Source organism: Heliangelus exortis, chromosome 1, assembly GCF_036169615.1.
Source record: "Heliangelus exortis chromosome 1, bHelExo1.hap1, whole genome shotgun sequence".
Taxonomy (NCBI): domain Eukaryota; kingdom Metazoa; phylum Chordata; class Aves; order Apodiformes; family Trochilidae; genus Heliangelus; species Heliangelus exortis.
In genome coordinates, this window is record NC_092422.1 from 21,989,908 (window position 1) to 22,005,779 (window position 15,872).

Below are 15,872 nucleotides of genomic sequence, written 5' to 3' on the forward strand. Positions count from 1 at the left end.
ACATACAGTGAGTTGACATGAGCTACCTGATGTGAGAGCACCAGTGGCTGTGAGGCAGCAGAACAACACCATCTGGGCTGTTGCCCATGACCCATGGCTGTCTGAGGGCTGAGTGAAACCTGGTTCCTGTTTACAGAGCTCTGGGCTTTGCAATTACAACTCCAGATTTATTCAAAGAAGTGATAAGGGCTTCCTGTAGCTTTGGTTAAATTGGGTCACATTACTCCCAATGGGTAACCAGGGGGTCAGGGCCCTCAGGGTCCTGATAAGCCTTAATGGCCTCCTCAGAGTCTCTCCCTCCCACCCCTGCCCGCAGCCCAGGGCCCCATTCCACCTCATGGGGCTGGCAGCCCCTGGCACAGCAATTGCAGCAGGGCTGCTCTCCATCTTCTTACCCCAGCCCTGCCCAGCCATGGGCCCTGCCAGCCCGGCCCACCTCCTTCTGGCCCTGCTCCTGGCTGGGGTGATGGGGCAGCCCTGGCTGCCAGAGCCAGCCCCGCTGCCCCCATGGGGATCCCCAGCTGCTCCTGTGTCCTTTCTGGGCACCAGCAAAGCCATCTCCACACTTCAGCAGCTCACCTCCCAGTGACTGAAGGTTGTCCTGCTCTGTGCTTCCCATAGAGGTTAAGATACTGGGAACAGAGGGTGATCATGGGCTGTTCTGCAGCAGAAACAGCTGCCAGTCCCTCTCTCTCAGTACTGGGTAGGGGTCAGGATCCCTGTCCTGTCTCCTCATGGGGTGTTTGGGATGTCTGCATCCAAGATGGGTGTTCTGCATTTTACTCTGCTGTCCATACCTTTTATCAGAACTCTGGTGCCAATCCTCTATTTTCATTCTCAAAGCTCGCAGATGTGGGACACTTGCCCGCACTTCTTGACCTCCCTGTTTTTATAGAATTTTACCAGTTTTGTGTAAATATGCTAAAAGAAGGAACCTCATCCACTGCTTGGAACGCAAAGCTTCCCTAAGTCCTCGTAGCATTGCTTTCACTGTGGGCAGGAGGTTTCACTGAAGGTGAGGGCAGCACTCTCTTAATACATCAGAGAATATGGGGAGCTAAAGAGAGAAGCTGTGCATCCCCTAGACTGTGCAAGAAGATAAGCTTCTTGAAATTGGCATGTCCCTCTTGCACAGAAGAAATAACTTTGCTTATCATAAATCAGTAAGTGTAAACTTCTTTGCCTTTGGGATTGAATTGTCAGTAACTTCTCTGTTCAGGAAATGAAGATGTAGCAAATGACCAGCATGCATGAAAGTCAGGGAAGAGCATCCTCTCACCTCCAACACCATCCCTCAGAAGTAATGTCAGAGATGGAAAGGAGGGAACAGTGTTGTCCAAGATACACACTTGACTACAGTGACTTTGTCCCTTAGACCTATTTAATTTACCACTCGATCTTTCAGTGTTTCTGTTTCACAGAAGTCTGCTGTCACAAAAACCTTCTCTTATTACATGCATACTCCTGAATTTATTTATTTTTTAAAATACATTGTCTGCTGAAGAATGCCTAGCTGAACCACCTTGGTGAAACGCTGAAACAGGGCTTTGAATGGCAATTTCACACAGAGGGCTTAACATAGATGTGGCAGCACAAATCTCCATAGTCTGTTGTTCTTATAATGCCAAAAATAAGTTGCATACTAATCAATGTATCAAATGCTTTTTCAGACCATCATGTTTATTCCAGACCCACAGGCGCATAGATAAAAGGTCTTCGATTCTCATTCTTCGTCTTATACAAAATATCATCAATTATTAGAGTATGACTCCAGAAAACTGCCTCCCCGGTTTCGTGTTGAGAGCAAGGTGGAAATAGTGTTTTCATGGAGTATAGCTTGGTCTGAGTGTCTGGATTTTGAGCATGTTCTTGTTCCTATTATGGAGAAACATCTATGTGCAGATGCATTGTAATGGCTCTCAGCACAGACAACAGAAGAGGAAATCTGTATTTGCTTCAATAGTTTTTGAGAATTAAATACTACATGTCTTGCTCACCTTGAAGAAGGTGAGCATATAAGCAAAAAAACTGTCTTTTTTGTGTGTGTCTTCAGTCAGGCTTTGCAATGCAATAGCCATGTTGTTTTCCATCTCTACAAAAGTTTATTACTGATGCTTCCTATAACAGGCCTTTCTCATTTCATGAACACTACTTCAGTTTAACAGTGACTACCTTTAAGTGGTTTGGGATTATTCTGAATCTTCACATTTACCATCAAACACCAATTTAGTCAGTAACCCTTTTAGGAGTGTAAAACACTGAATCTGGAATAATTTATTACAGGTGTAGAAATGGAGAATATTGATTGTGTTGAACATAAGCCATGTAAATCATTACCTGGATTTGGTAATGGATTTACTAATAAACTTAAGCCTGTACCTAAAATTCAGTCATGACCTTCTTAGTTAACATTAAGTGCCCACTCTTCATTTCTAGATGCTCTTTATGAATTTATCAAAAATCAGTTTTAAAATTCACCTCCTTTTCTGTACACTGTAGTCCTGGAGTGATTAAAATCAGGGAAAGCCAAGGGAAAGTGTTGTAAAACTAGTCCACCTTACAAGTTGCATGTGTTCAGAGAGTGAATTTTTGATGTGCTGATTAAGTTACAGTTTTAAAAAGGCATTCTTGTTGACACAAAGCTATGAAAATAAACAGCTGATATGATGTCCTTTCTTATTTGTGCTACTCAAATTTCAGTAGTCATCCTTAGTATTCTTTTCAACTTTCCAGAATTTACAAAAGCATTTCTTTCAGAACTGATCCACTGGTAGCCATCAGCATATTTGGCTTTAAATACCTTAATAAAAGGAATTTTTTTTTTAAAGCCTTACTTCCCAATGGAAAAATATTAAACAAGATAGAAATGCTGAGAGCAGTAGGTTTTTGGTGGAGTGTAATGCCACTTAACCTTTGTTGGAAGTTTGTGACCATTTATTATCAACACTGAGTTGAGAGCATGTCTGCGAGGCTTTTTTACTGATCAAGTAAGAGTGTCAGAGTTCTTGAGTTGTTTGCTCAAGGTAAGTGAACAAATGAAAACTTTCACATTTGCTTTTTGTGAGGTTTTTTTACTTAAGTTCCATGGTATTTTGGGAAAGATGCAGGAGTGATTTTTGCACTGTGCAGTGAATAGCTGAGAAAGAAATCTCTAGTTCAGTGGTGTTTGTTCTCTCTTCAGGGTGCTTGGAATTTATTCCACTTCCGTGTAGTATTAGTTCTGAAAATCAATTTACTGTTTCTCAGGCTTCTTTGGCCATTTTTTCTAATTCATCAGTTACTTCAGGCTAAACATTCTCACAAGTAAAATTTCATCATAATCAGACAAAAATTAGCTTGTACTACCTGATGTGACCACATAAGCCATCATCAAGCCAGAACAGTACATGGCAAAGATGCCAAAGAGGTGAGAGTCAGAGCTAGTGAGTGAAAAGTTGTCTTGGAAACTGAACTGATGTTTTCTTACACAGTTTGGTATTCAGCAGTACAGCAGTACTGGGCACATCCTCTTCCAAGTGAATGAAACTGAAGAGCTGTTACAAAGAAATGCACAATTGCATAAAGAAAGCAGAGACTGAGTAATACTGAGCCTGTCTTCTAAACATGCAGCTTTCATTATTTTTATGCAACAACTGTAATGACAAGTAGGTTTTTGACCTGAGGTTGCTGAAAAAAAAAAATTTTTTTTTTTTAGAGCTGTAGACTGTTATTACATATATTTCATAGCCACTTAAAATGCACACTATTTTTCTTTATATCAACTACATTATACAATTAGCATCGCTTCACCAGTTTTCTTTAACATTTTTTGGAGCATATAATTTTGTCTTAAGGATTGTTGTGGTGTTTTCTTGAAGCTATGTTATCATATCTCTTTAATTATATTTGCCTTTGAAGATTAATAAAGGAAATCCCCTTCTCTGATTATTTTACTGTTTGTGTACCATGGTCACTGACAGAGTCTCTTAAAAGAAGTACCTAACAGCTCATTGATGCTACAAGAGAAATAGATTTTGTTCTCATCCATTTAACTGGCAATTTATATTTTTAAATGCTGACTTGCAGAGAATGGTTGTGAAAACAGAACACTAATTGCTTGTGCTGTAGAACTTGCAGGTGGGAAACATTTGGGAGACTATCAGAGTAAACAGATCATGCTTTTTAGTCAAGAAGCTTGGCTTTCTTAATTGCTTAGGTATAAATTAACTAGGGTTCCTGAGATGGTGGTGGGAATTCCCAAGTGGTAAAAAGGTGAATAAAGGATGACAATTATTTACCAGGAAGTTCAGAACTATTCTCAGTACAGTAGCTTTTTTTATGGAAACATAGACTATTCTATTCATTTTTGAGAGGGCAAAACAGAAGTAAATACTGGCAAGTTCAGCTGCATGAATGTGTGCAGTGCAGGATCAGCAGAGATCCATTTCAGGAGGCAGGAGCACACAGCTGAAATGGAGGCAGGGACCAGACAGCCAAAGTGTCCCTTTCAGAAGAAACTGGTTGGTAAGTCCCCTGCATCTGAAGGGTGGATGCTGTGGAATCAAGTTTTGCACATCCAGCCTGCAGAAGCAAATTGGCATCATGGCATTTTCTCCTGGGTGTATTACAGACCAGGAGTGCAAGATTGACACAGCAGGATGGTTTCTGATCTTTGTACAAAATAGCCACTGACAAAATTAAAAAAATTAGCATGTTACATCGAGTTATTTTGGAGCAGACCTTTTCCTAGAAAACACTTTCCTGCTGAAAACAGTATTATACAAATAGGTTGAATTTCTTTTGAGATGTATGTGATGATTCATCATAATCAGGAAGTAATTACTTTTGGGGATTTTTTTGGTTCTTAGGATCGTGTTTACATGAGTGTTACAGATATTGTAGCTGCAGTAGTTGAATGTGATCTATGTCTACTCTGTTTTACATTACAAAGTCCATCCTGTTTTTCCTTGTGGTAACTCTTCCATCCCAGCAGACTGCTCAGTAAGAATGGATGGTTTTTAGCATGCAGTGTAAAAGTTATATTTTGTATCAAAACACCCTTGGATCCTCCATGCTCTTATAAAAAGAGGGGTTTTGTCACACTTATACAGTATCCAGTCACAGTTCAGTAGGAATAATGTGTCAAATGGTTGCCGAGGTCAGAAATAACTTTCCTGGGCGTTACATATCACTATAACATGAGACATAGAGAAGCTTAATAGGCACTACAGCATCCCGTTGTTCTTTTCGTGTTTCCCTGAACACTCAGTTCTGCAACAGGTGGTCAAGAAAAGCTATTCCTGTGTAAATTTACCCAATTATATTTGTGTAACAGCCCTGAAAAAGTATTAACTATTAAAAGCATCGGAGAGTCTTTGGAGAAATGTTTTAGTGTGCTGATGTGTTATTTTTTTAGATAAATTGTAAATATTATATTAAGTTGAATATGAAAATATGGAAATATGATGAAATATGCATTTGCCATTTCATAGTAAATATTCTGTTTTATTATATTCCATTAATGTTTTCACAACAGCAGTGAAATAGAGGAAGAAAATTAATTTGTAGGTGAGCATTTTGGTTGGTAAGCATTAACGGTGCAAGAATTTCAGATAGTTACATTGAAATAGTTTCAGATATTATATGGAAAGTTGTTCTAATCTTTACTGCTTTTCTCTAACATGTATTCATATCATGGGAGTTTGCAGCATGAACAAACACAGAGTGTACAACTGAAGGCAGCACTTGAACCAAGAAATAAGTTTTTTTAACTTAATGATTAAAAATGGAAATGTTATTATTGAGAATCCATTCTTCTGATTTTTTTTCCGATTTTTTTTTTTTATAGCTGTGGGCTCTTTCAGATTAATCAAAACTTTCTTTATTCATATTTTGTGGTTGTAGGCTTTGGCTCCAAATTCAGCCTACCTATTCATCCAAGATTTGGAAGACATTTCTGTACAGTGTATTATAGCTACAGAAACTCAAACAAATTCAACTCATAATATAAAAGAGCCTCTTTGCCATTTCTGAATGGGTGGGCAAGAAAATAAATAAAATAGTGCCTTGAGGCTGGAAAACATTTTTAAGAGTTTTAAAAGACTTTTATATAAGTTTATTTCCAGGATAAACAGACTGCTATGGAATCTATTAGTAAGAGGCAATTTCACTTTATTATACTTTTTAACCCTGTCTCTGCCAGTCCTGAACCTTTCCTATATAAGGAAAATGTCTCCCAGTGAGTATAAATGCATTTTATGCAATAGCTGCCATCATAACAATGTTGAGAGTACTGCATGGATTGAAGTAGTAAGATTTGTTAGGATATTAGAACTAAGTGGTATAGAATCGACTAGTTGTTTGCAGTAGCTAAGAAGAGATTATCTATTGCATAAAGAAAAAATGCTGTTTTTAAAGGACACCTGAAGCATCAGCATGTACTTGAGCTGTCTTTGAATTTACTCAGGACCTCATGTCTTCCTTCCATGGACACTTGTTACACTCATCATGCAAGCAATCATCTTTCTGTTTTAGGAGCACTTAGACACCAAACACACATTTGCATCTGGACTTTCATCTTTATTCAGTTCATTATTTAGGGCAACCAGGCTGGTGAAGGGATCCAGCACAAGTCCTGTGAGGTGAGACTGAGGGAGCTGGGGCTGTTCAGCCTGGAGAAGAGGAGGCTCAGAGGAGACCTCGTCACTCTCTACAACTCCCTGAAAGGAGGGGGTAGCCAGGGGGGGTTGGTCTCTTTTCCCAGGCAACTCTCAGCAAGACAAGAGGGCACGGTCTTAAGTTGTGCCAAGGGAGGTTGAGGTTGGACATTAGAAAGAATTTCTTTACAGAGAGGGTGATCAAGCATTGGAATGGAAGTGGTGGATTCTCTGTCCCTGGAGATATTTAAAAAGAGACTGGATGTGGCACTCAGTGCCATGGTCTGGTAACTGCAGCGGGAGTGGATCAAGGGTTGGACTTGGTGATCTCTGAGGTCCCTTCCAACCCAGCCAATTCTATGATTCTATGATTATCTATTCAGTACTCATCATTAGTAATAAATAGTAATATCTTCCATTTTGAATTTTCTCAAATGTTCAAGGCCCAACTATAATTTTCTGTGTTAATTGCTATTCACTGCAGGGATTCTATGAGTTGCTCTGAAGTGGGCACACTGCTCCCAGACCAGGGGGACATGTGCACACTTGGCTTCATGGGGTCCACTTGGGTCCAGCTGATCTGAGCCATTTCTGCAGTCAGTGCAGGCAGAGCTGGTGACTGCACTGCACTTGGAAACAAAGGAAAAGCAGCAGCAACAGAAACCCAAACAGGGAGATGAAGAAGAAGCAGAGACAGCTGCAGCAGCAGCTGCTGCCTGGCAAGAGCACGAGAAGGGAAGCAGTGAGAACAGCAATAGGTGCAGGATGGGATGAAGTGAAGAAATAAGGCTTCATTTAAAGTTGCCTTCAACTGGAGGTACTGAGAAGTTAAGGCAGCAGAACCTTTCCTGGCTTTTGTTTTAGGTGTCCTTGGCTGGTGTCCATACCAGGGCTGCCTTCTGCTGTGACCAGGTCTGTTGCACAGCCTGTGAATGGTTTCTTCAGCTGAATGTACCATGGTTTGGGAAACCCTGGTGTAGTCACCTGTAAAAGGGCAAGAGATGAGTTGTATTGCTTCTCAAAATGGAAGGATCCTCACTAACTCAGGAAGAAGCCTTTGTGGGTAATATCATCATCAGAAACTGAAGTATTTTTGAGTCTTGTGTCCTTCCAGAGATAGGTAAAAGGTGATTAGGACATTTTCAGGATTGCAGATCCAGTCCTGGTTCACAGAGCATGTTTTGTTTTGTTCAATTGTGTCCACCTTGCAGAAAAGTATGATGAGGAATCCCATATCCCATTCCTTCCTGAAACACTGAATTCATTTCTGCGGGATTTTAGACACTACCCTGAAAGCCAAGCATTGCAGTGGGGCATGGGAACAAAAAGCTGCTGGATGCTGAAATAACTTTTATTGAAGCAGACATTAAGAAACTTCTCTGTGGTAACAGGGGTCTTCTGTAACTGAATCAGAAGTTTAATTAAAAAAAAAATAAAGTTGTCTGTTGTGGTATTTTTCTAAGCTGCAGTAATTCTCAGTACATTGGTTTGTCCAGCACCCACAAAAACTTAAAAATCTTTTTTGTCTTTGAATAAGTGAGCACTACCTTTGAAATATTATCTGCTGTCCTTTTCAGTGTGTGGTAATGGACAAAAGAAGTGGTGTTCTCCTATGAGGCACAACAAGGTAGGGTAGCACTGAGTTACTGATTGAGGAGGAAGAGGACTTGGGTGGGGTGGTGTCCTGTGTTTCTGGGCTACAAGATTTCACTGTGTTTTTACATTACCAATAATCTATCATAAAGGTATAATTAATGGTTGTTGTGACCTGGAGGAGTCTCTTTTGATACTAGAGATAACAAAAGTACTGATAAGTGCCCTGGATAAATCAGTGACTTAGTAGAAAACATTTTGTTGATTTTTCTATTTGGTAGTAGTCAGGGGATACTGCAGTCACCCAGCAGCCAACCTCCTTGCCAGCTGGCATTACAAGTGGATCAGTATAATTGATTTCAAAATCAGTCAGCAGATTACACTAGACCCCAGTTTCTCCCAGAGAGAAACATCAAATAATAGAAATCTTTGGAGCACCTTGTATCTTCCCATCCCATTACCTCAGCAGCTGTACAGATTCTGTTGTTTTGCCTCTCGCATCCCCTGGCAGGGAGGGTATTTTGCCTGATACATCAACAGATGCTGATGAGTGTAATAGTTGGCTGAAAGCTGAAGAGAAAGTCTCATGCTGAGTTCGTGGGAGAGCCCCAATCTTGCAGCTGTAGGAGAAGAAAAATGTGTGATTTATAGACGAACAAGGCGCTGGCACATTTCTCACACCAGCAACAGTAGTACAATTCAGTGGAGAGTTGTGACAATGATGGTGACATGTTTTTCACACTGTCATCTGCCTTCATGTATTGTTTATTTTCATTGTTGGTTAGAAGACTCATATTTTGTGTACTGTTGTGGATCTGTGTAGTTCTACATTCCTCAGTAATTGAGCTTGTTTGGCAAAAAAAGCCATAAAGGTGACAAGGGGAGTGTATGCTCACATGGGAGGGCTCAGATTTCTGAGCTGGGAAATTCTACTTGGCCTTGACAGGTACTCTGAGAATGTGCCCTAAAAAAAATTGCTTCCATTACAAAAAGGTTGGGGGTTTTAGAATTTTAAAAAAAGAACAACTGTGTAATTGAGATTTTTCCCCCACAACTGTGTTCCTTAAAAATCAACTCTATGTTATCCGATTCTTCTAAAATCACCTTTCCTTCAGTATGTGCTGCATGATGCACTGTGTATTTATGGACATGTTTGTGTTGCCTGGTGGGTAGTGTTGTAACAGAAAAGTACATCATCATGTAGCTAGATAGAGTTCCTCAGTAATATACTAAAGGAAATTGCAGGTGCTTTTTAGAAGTCTGAAATAATTAATCGTTGCTGTGAGTAAAAAGTAACTCAGGTGCAATAAATAGTTAATCCATTTCTTTCTTGGGGAGACACTAAAGGAACCAAAGACACTGTCAGTATTGGGTCATGTGCATGCATAGGTCTGCTTTGCCTGTGAAGAAAACAGTATCTCCAGCATGAAGCTGGTTAGGAAGCAATTAATGTGTCTGAAAATCTAACAGAAAAATGATAGTAGAGTTCATAGAATTTATATCAAAAGTATTGATATTAAGTAATACCTATTTATTGTATTTTTTTTAGGAGAAGCCACTGACCAAATCTCTGCAACGAGGAGAAGACCCCCAGTTTGATCAAGTAAGATTCTTAAATTACATTATATCCATTCCTCAGGCTGTAAGACAAATACTTGGAAGAGAGTCCAGTGTCTTTACATCCTCATTGAAGACTGCAAAAGCAGTATCATCTCTCAAAGTACTTTAGTAGAACAATGAGTGCTTTGCCAAACCATTCTTGGTTTTGTTTGCCGTAGAACTTCTTGGTTTTTACAGTATATGAGGCAGATGTATTATTTCCTGCCTGTTTTCCGTGGTGGAGACTTTGAAATAAACTTTGTATCTTTTCACAATATCTGTTTTTTAAACAGGTGCATAATTCTAATGATAATTCTTAAAAGGGTTTTCTCTTAGTATGGTGGCCTTTACAATCATTGGCATTGCTGTCAGTCTCATCAGTGAGTTTTTTCTCTGTAGCTCTGAAGCAGCATGAGTTACATGTATGCTGAACTTCACATAGGTTGAGCCAACCTGGTGTAGTTAAAATTAAGCATAAATTGAGCTGTCAGGATAATTGTCTATGTACTACAAGGTAAATAGTAACTAGAGTAAAGTGGCTGTCAGGGAAAAAGAACTAAAAACAAAAACAGAATTTATATAATGAATTAGATTTAATTTAGTAAAACAATAAATTCTCATTAATAAAATTGAATTTGTCTCTGGCATTAGATTAATAAATCAGTTATATAAGGGAAATGGGACAAGTATAAAAATAAACCCAACAGCAGTATACACACTTTTTAATGATGGTATGAGAGAATTCATTTTTGTTTGCAGTCTTTCTTAAAATAAAATAATAAGGCATGCAGACAAAAATTGTATATAAGTATCCTACTTTTAAATAAAGATAGGTACTAAAGAGCTTGCATAAAGGATGCCAAAACTCCCAGGAAAGAGGAGGGATAGCTAGAAAGAGAGGGATAGATGTTTCATAAGCAATAAAGTCATTTGCTGCTCTGCATTCCTGCCTCAGCTGCCACTGCTGTCACCATGGCTGCCTGCATCCCTGTGCTGCCAGTGGTGCCACAAATACAAGACAGAAAGATATAGCAGGAGCAGCAGCAACACCAATAACTCTGAAAGCAGCTGTGGCTAATTCAATAAGCTGCAGGCACCATATTGATCAGCCTGTGTTTGGGAGAGGAGAAAGGTTCAAGAGAGACTTCAGAACACCAACTGAATTTCATGTATCTATTGTGTTTTCTGGGACATTGCACCAGGAGCAAAGATGCCTTGTGAGACCCCCCTGGCACTCCCAAAGGCACACTTCATAGTTTTACCTTGGCAAAGTGATGTTCTCTAGGATGTTCTGCTGTTTCTTGGGGAGCTGTAGCCTGCTTGGAGGGCTGTTTAGAGCTGGAGGCAAAAGGCAGGATTTGCATTGGGAGCTCCCTGCCTGCCTTGCTGACCACAGAGCAGGGGTGTCAGCCACTGGAGGCTAAAGGATCTTGCTTTGTGAGTACTCCCTAACTGCCTAATGAAATTTTTTGTGCTATTCTGACCTTAGTTGTTTTTTTTTTTTCCTTATTGTGGGAAGAGTATGACATGTAAATGGGAAAGAAAAACAAATTGAGCCACCCATATGCAAACCTTGTGATACTGTTCCTACAGTGAATTAAACAAACACATAACGGGTGGCTATGATTTGATGAAATATTCATGTCTGAGCAAATTGTGGTGCTTTACAAGGAAGAATTAGAAGGCTTAAGCTTCTACTTGTTACTGGCAAGCAGACAGAAAATTTAACAATTAAGTCACTCAATTAATGAGTACAGCAAATGTTTCCTAGAGTGAAACAACTGCATTTCCTACTGTAGCAATTTACTCTGAATGCTGGGGGGTAGAACAGATGCAGACAAAACCAAGCAGATTTTGTTATACACAGCATTTGTATATATTTCTAACTGCATATCTATAGTCCTTCCTATGGGTAGAGTTGGTAGAAAAGTATACAGCTAAGATTGCCTTAGGTGTCCTATCAGATAATCTTGTTTTCAGTTTCTTTATATTTTCCAAGCAAACTACTCAGATCAAAATTTTCAGACTCTCACCTCAACCTGGGTTGTTGAGACTGTTAAACTTTCTGGATTTCAAATTGATTTCTTCTTGAACAGCATGGTTATTTTGAGATATTCTAGTTCTTCTGGGATTGATGTATACCTGTGGTCAGGAGATGGGACGCAAATCTGGCTGATGAGCCTGTTTTCAAGAGCATGGTTCATACCAAAATAATTCTAGTTTGACTAAATTGTAGTTAGATTTTTACTAAAAAATTTGTAGTACACCATAGAAATTTGATAGAACTCACCTAGAGAAGGAAAATAGAGCAGAAAGTCTTTCTTTACATGGTATCCTTCATTCAGTAGATTAGATCAGCATTTCTCAGTATTACAAAGCTGTTTGCAAATCACACCATTTCAGTAATATGAAGTTGTCACAAAAGTATGGATAATTTTGCTAATACGAAAAATGAAGGTGTGGTCTACATGGGAAACTCGGAAGATCATCATTCCACATTATGCTAAAAAACAAGTAAAAAGGCATGTGCTTTTAAGTCAGATGATTAGAATTTTACTTTTTAAGTTAGCTCAAGTATATGACTAGTGTATGGAATGAAGGAAGACCAGGTTGATAGTCCCCTTGCTTCTGCCCTCCAGGTAAGGCATGGAAAGCTTTGGTGTTTATTCCTGGAACACATAAAACCATCTAGCTAAAATAGGATTGACCACACATGACATTCCTGACATTTTTACCACAGAAATGAAGGAAGAAAAGAGGGAGAATCCTCACTGAACAAACATTTCCAAGGAGTGTCTAATAATTTTTACTTTCAATTTTAAGGCATCAAAAGGGACAGACTGTCAGAGGAACATAATTTTCTCTTTCTGACTTGGAACCTCACTTGCTTTTTCTGACTTTATCAAAATTATCTCAGTTCAATTCAAAGTCAGTTTCAGAGGTGGAAAAAAGCAGCCAAAACCCCCTTTTCTGTAGCTTAAAAAGAACAGAATGGAACATTAGCTAGACAGAGTAATCAGCATCAAGTTATACAGTGAAACCATTTAAAACTATTCTGAAAGTGTTGCTTACTTCTCCTGAATGGCTTTATCTCTGGCTCTTTGGGAATCAGCATTTTTTTACTGCCTCTTCTCATTTTAGGATGCTGGGTGTGATGGTAGTGGTGGATCCAGCATCTAGAGACCTGACTGTGCAGAAGCAGGGCTGTTTCTTTCCATAAGGGTGTAGTATCAGTGTCAGGCATATGGGTACTGTTCTGTCTGGCTGTCGATTGCATCACCCTTCTCAAACTCATAATATTATCTTGAGCAATGTATGAAGTAATCTTGCTTATCACTTGCAGAATGTCTCACCATTAGCCTAACAACCTGGATTCCCTACACTGACTGTATTTTCATTTTTAAGTGTGCATGGATATAAATATATATGTATATGTGTATATATATATATATACAGAAAATTATGTATTTTTTCAGATGGTTTTATATATCTTTAGAGTATATTCTAAAATATCTCTTAAAAGTTCTTGATTAGCTAACTCTAGTTGCCTATGGGCAAAGAGCATTTATGCTCCAACATTAGCATGCTCCGTGTCCCCAGCTACAGAAATGTATTAAACATTGTACTGCTGAACTATGACTTAAACTTCCTATTACAGGAAACCATGAAGTTGCAGTACATGAAAAGATCAAAAGCTAGGGTGAAAAATCCTCTAATTATCCAGGATACTTATCCTTACCCAAGGAAACATTTTTATGAGACTTTCTCAGCCACTACTGAAGTATCTTCTGTTCTTAACACATTATATAAATGTTCTGTGAAATGACAACACTGGAGGCAGAAAAAGGGCACCATGTAATCTTGGACAAACCTGCAGACATTTTCCATGTGAAAATATAATATTAAAGTAATATTTTGACTGTGGAAGTGGAAACTTAACAGCAGGGCTTAGTTTTCATATGAAGCCATCTATATGAGGTGAATATTACAGGAGTTTCAGCATAAACTGCACAAAAAATCATGCTTGTTTTAATTACACTACTCTCTTCTTAGAATGAGTGTGTAAAGAAGTAAATCTGAAGGCAAAATTGCAGGTAACATGTTGAGAACTAAGCTTTCTGCACACTAGAAATAAATGGAGTTTCATGTAAGCTGTTATCCTTGCAGTAATATAGCTGTGAACATTGGTAATGTATAGGTGAAATCACCAACCAAAAAAACTATGGTAGAAAAAAATACTGGCTTTTTTACTCACAAAAGCAGGGCCATAAATGAAAACTACTGAGTCCAGCTGAATAGTTATCAGTTTTAACAGTTCCCCAGAACATATAACTTCATAGCACTGTCCAAAAATATTCCTAGAACAGAGATGTGAATAAAAGATGACAAGCACAACTGCACTACCTGTCTCTGGTGTTTCATTTTACAGATTTTTCAATTAGAGTTGACCTAATCTATCATTAGCAGAAAAAAAAAATTGTTTCAAGGGGTCCAACAGAATTAGTGCATGTACCTGCTTTGGTTAGAGCTCCGGGCAGTTCATCTCTTCATCTTCTTCCTGCCCCCGTCTAGAGAATTTGAAATAAGTTTTGTTGACTTTATCTACTTAATTGCATCTACTATGTATGAAATCCTGGTTTACTGTGGTCCATGAGAATGTTGCTGTTGATTTCAAAGAGCGAAGATTTCATTCCATCTGTTCTTTTTCTTAAATCTATACTGTTTGTGTAGATTGTTTAGACATCCATGAAGTAGAAAAAGTAATTAATGAAGGGCAGAATTTAGCTATCCTGAAGATGGCTAAAAAATGTACAGTAAATTCTGCTTTCAGTAGCGTTGTTAGAAAGTAAAAAATCTCATTCTAACATCTGTTATTTTGATTCTTCACAGTAGTTTGAAGACAGATTATGCAGATACTGAACTGTGCAAGTAATAGATTTACAGAAAATAAAGCAACACTATGCAAAAATAAAGTATTGCAATTCTGCAATATTAAAATGGCAACAGAATGTGTATTAAACTTACAAACTGACATATATGGTTTATGAAAAACACACAGACCCAGTAAGTTAATGATGCTGTTGGAAGCTAAATGCAGTTTTAAATATATTTGCTGTTAAAGCACATAGAAATTCCTATGTGAAATTAAAAAAATGAGCATCTATATGCTGTTCATGGAAACATTTCTTCTATTTGTATTTTGACAATCTAGCAAGACTTTTGTGAAAGTATATAAATTCCAGCTAACTATCTGGACAGAATGTAATGAAATTTACCCGTATATATGAGTCCAAAAGAAATACTAGGCATTTACATTAAGTATATTTAATGCTTTGTGAACACAAGTTTTAAACAGCTTCATACTTGTGCAGCTTTCTTTTTTATGCCTAAGCTATACAGTAGGTAGTTAATTTATGATGGAAGAACATGATAATTTGTCCAACAAGGACATATTTGTACATCTGTACACTCCCTTTCAGGAGCAGCACAGAGCTGGAATTCATCTCAGTCCTGCATTTACTTCCAGTAAATGAAAGGGTTGAGTAACCAATGCACTGGCTAGACTTCCCTCCCTTCCTGTTCCCTGAGAGCCAGGTCTTTGCCCAGTCCACCCTTCCTTCCTGTCTTAAAAGTGCAATGACAGAAAGATTAAAAAAAAAACCCCTATATTGACCTTTTATCCCTTCTAAAGTCACACACTGTAAATTTAGCAGAGAAAGTATGGCTTGAGGAGATTTTAACAGGAGTCACTTTGACTTCTTGTGGTGAGTGAAATTGTGTCGCTGGGATTTAGAGAAAGCAGTGATATATATATTGGTGAACGTGCAGGAAGGCATGACTGAAACAATTTTGCACTTACAGTTAAATAATGTGATCTCTTAAAGATACTGAGGTCTGTTCCAGCCTTCCCCAGTAAACCCTTTTTCACTACAGATCATCATTAACAACTGGTGGTGTTAAAGGTGCTGAAACACTTCTGGGAAACAATAAAGCAGCATGTGAACTGTCTGAGAGTCCTGAGGCAAACCACAGTTCTCTCTGGGT

The 15,872-nt window shown here is 38.6% G+C and overlaps 1 protein-coding gene across 12 annotated transcripts in view; it reads left to right on the top strand.

Annotated features, from left to right (window-relative positions):
* Positions 1-15,872, top strand: part of FRY (FRY microtubule binding protein) — a 229,897-nt gene that overhangs the window by 103,566 nt on the left and 110,459 nt on the right. For all 12 annotated transcript variants that reach the window (XM_071736952.1, XM_071736962.1, XM_071736884.1 and 9 more), the window contains one exon: positions 9,778-9,831. In XM_071736952.1, the coding sequence (XP_071593053.1) occupies positions 9,778-9,831 (54 nt within the window). The remainder of the gene's footprint in view (positions 1-9,777; positions 9,832-15,872) is intronic.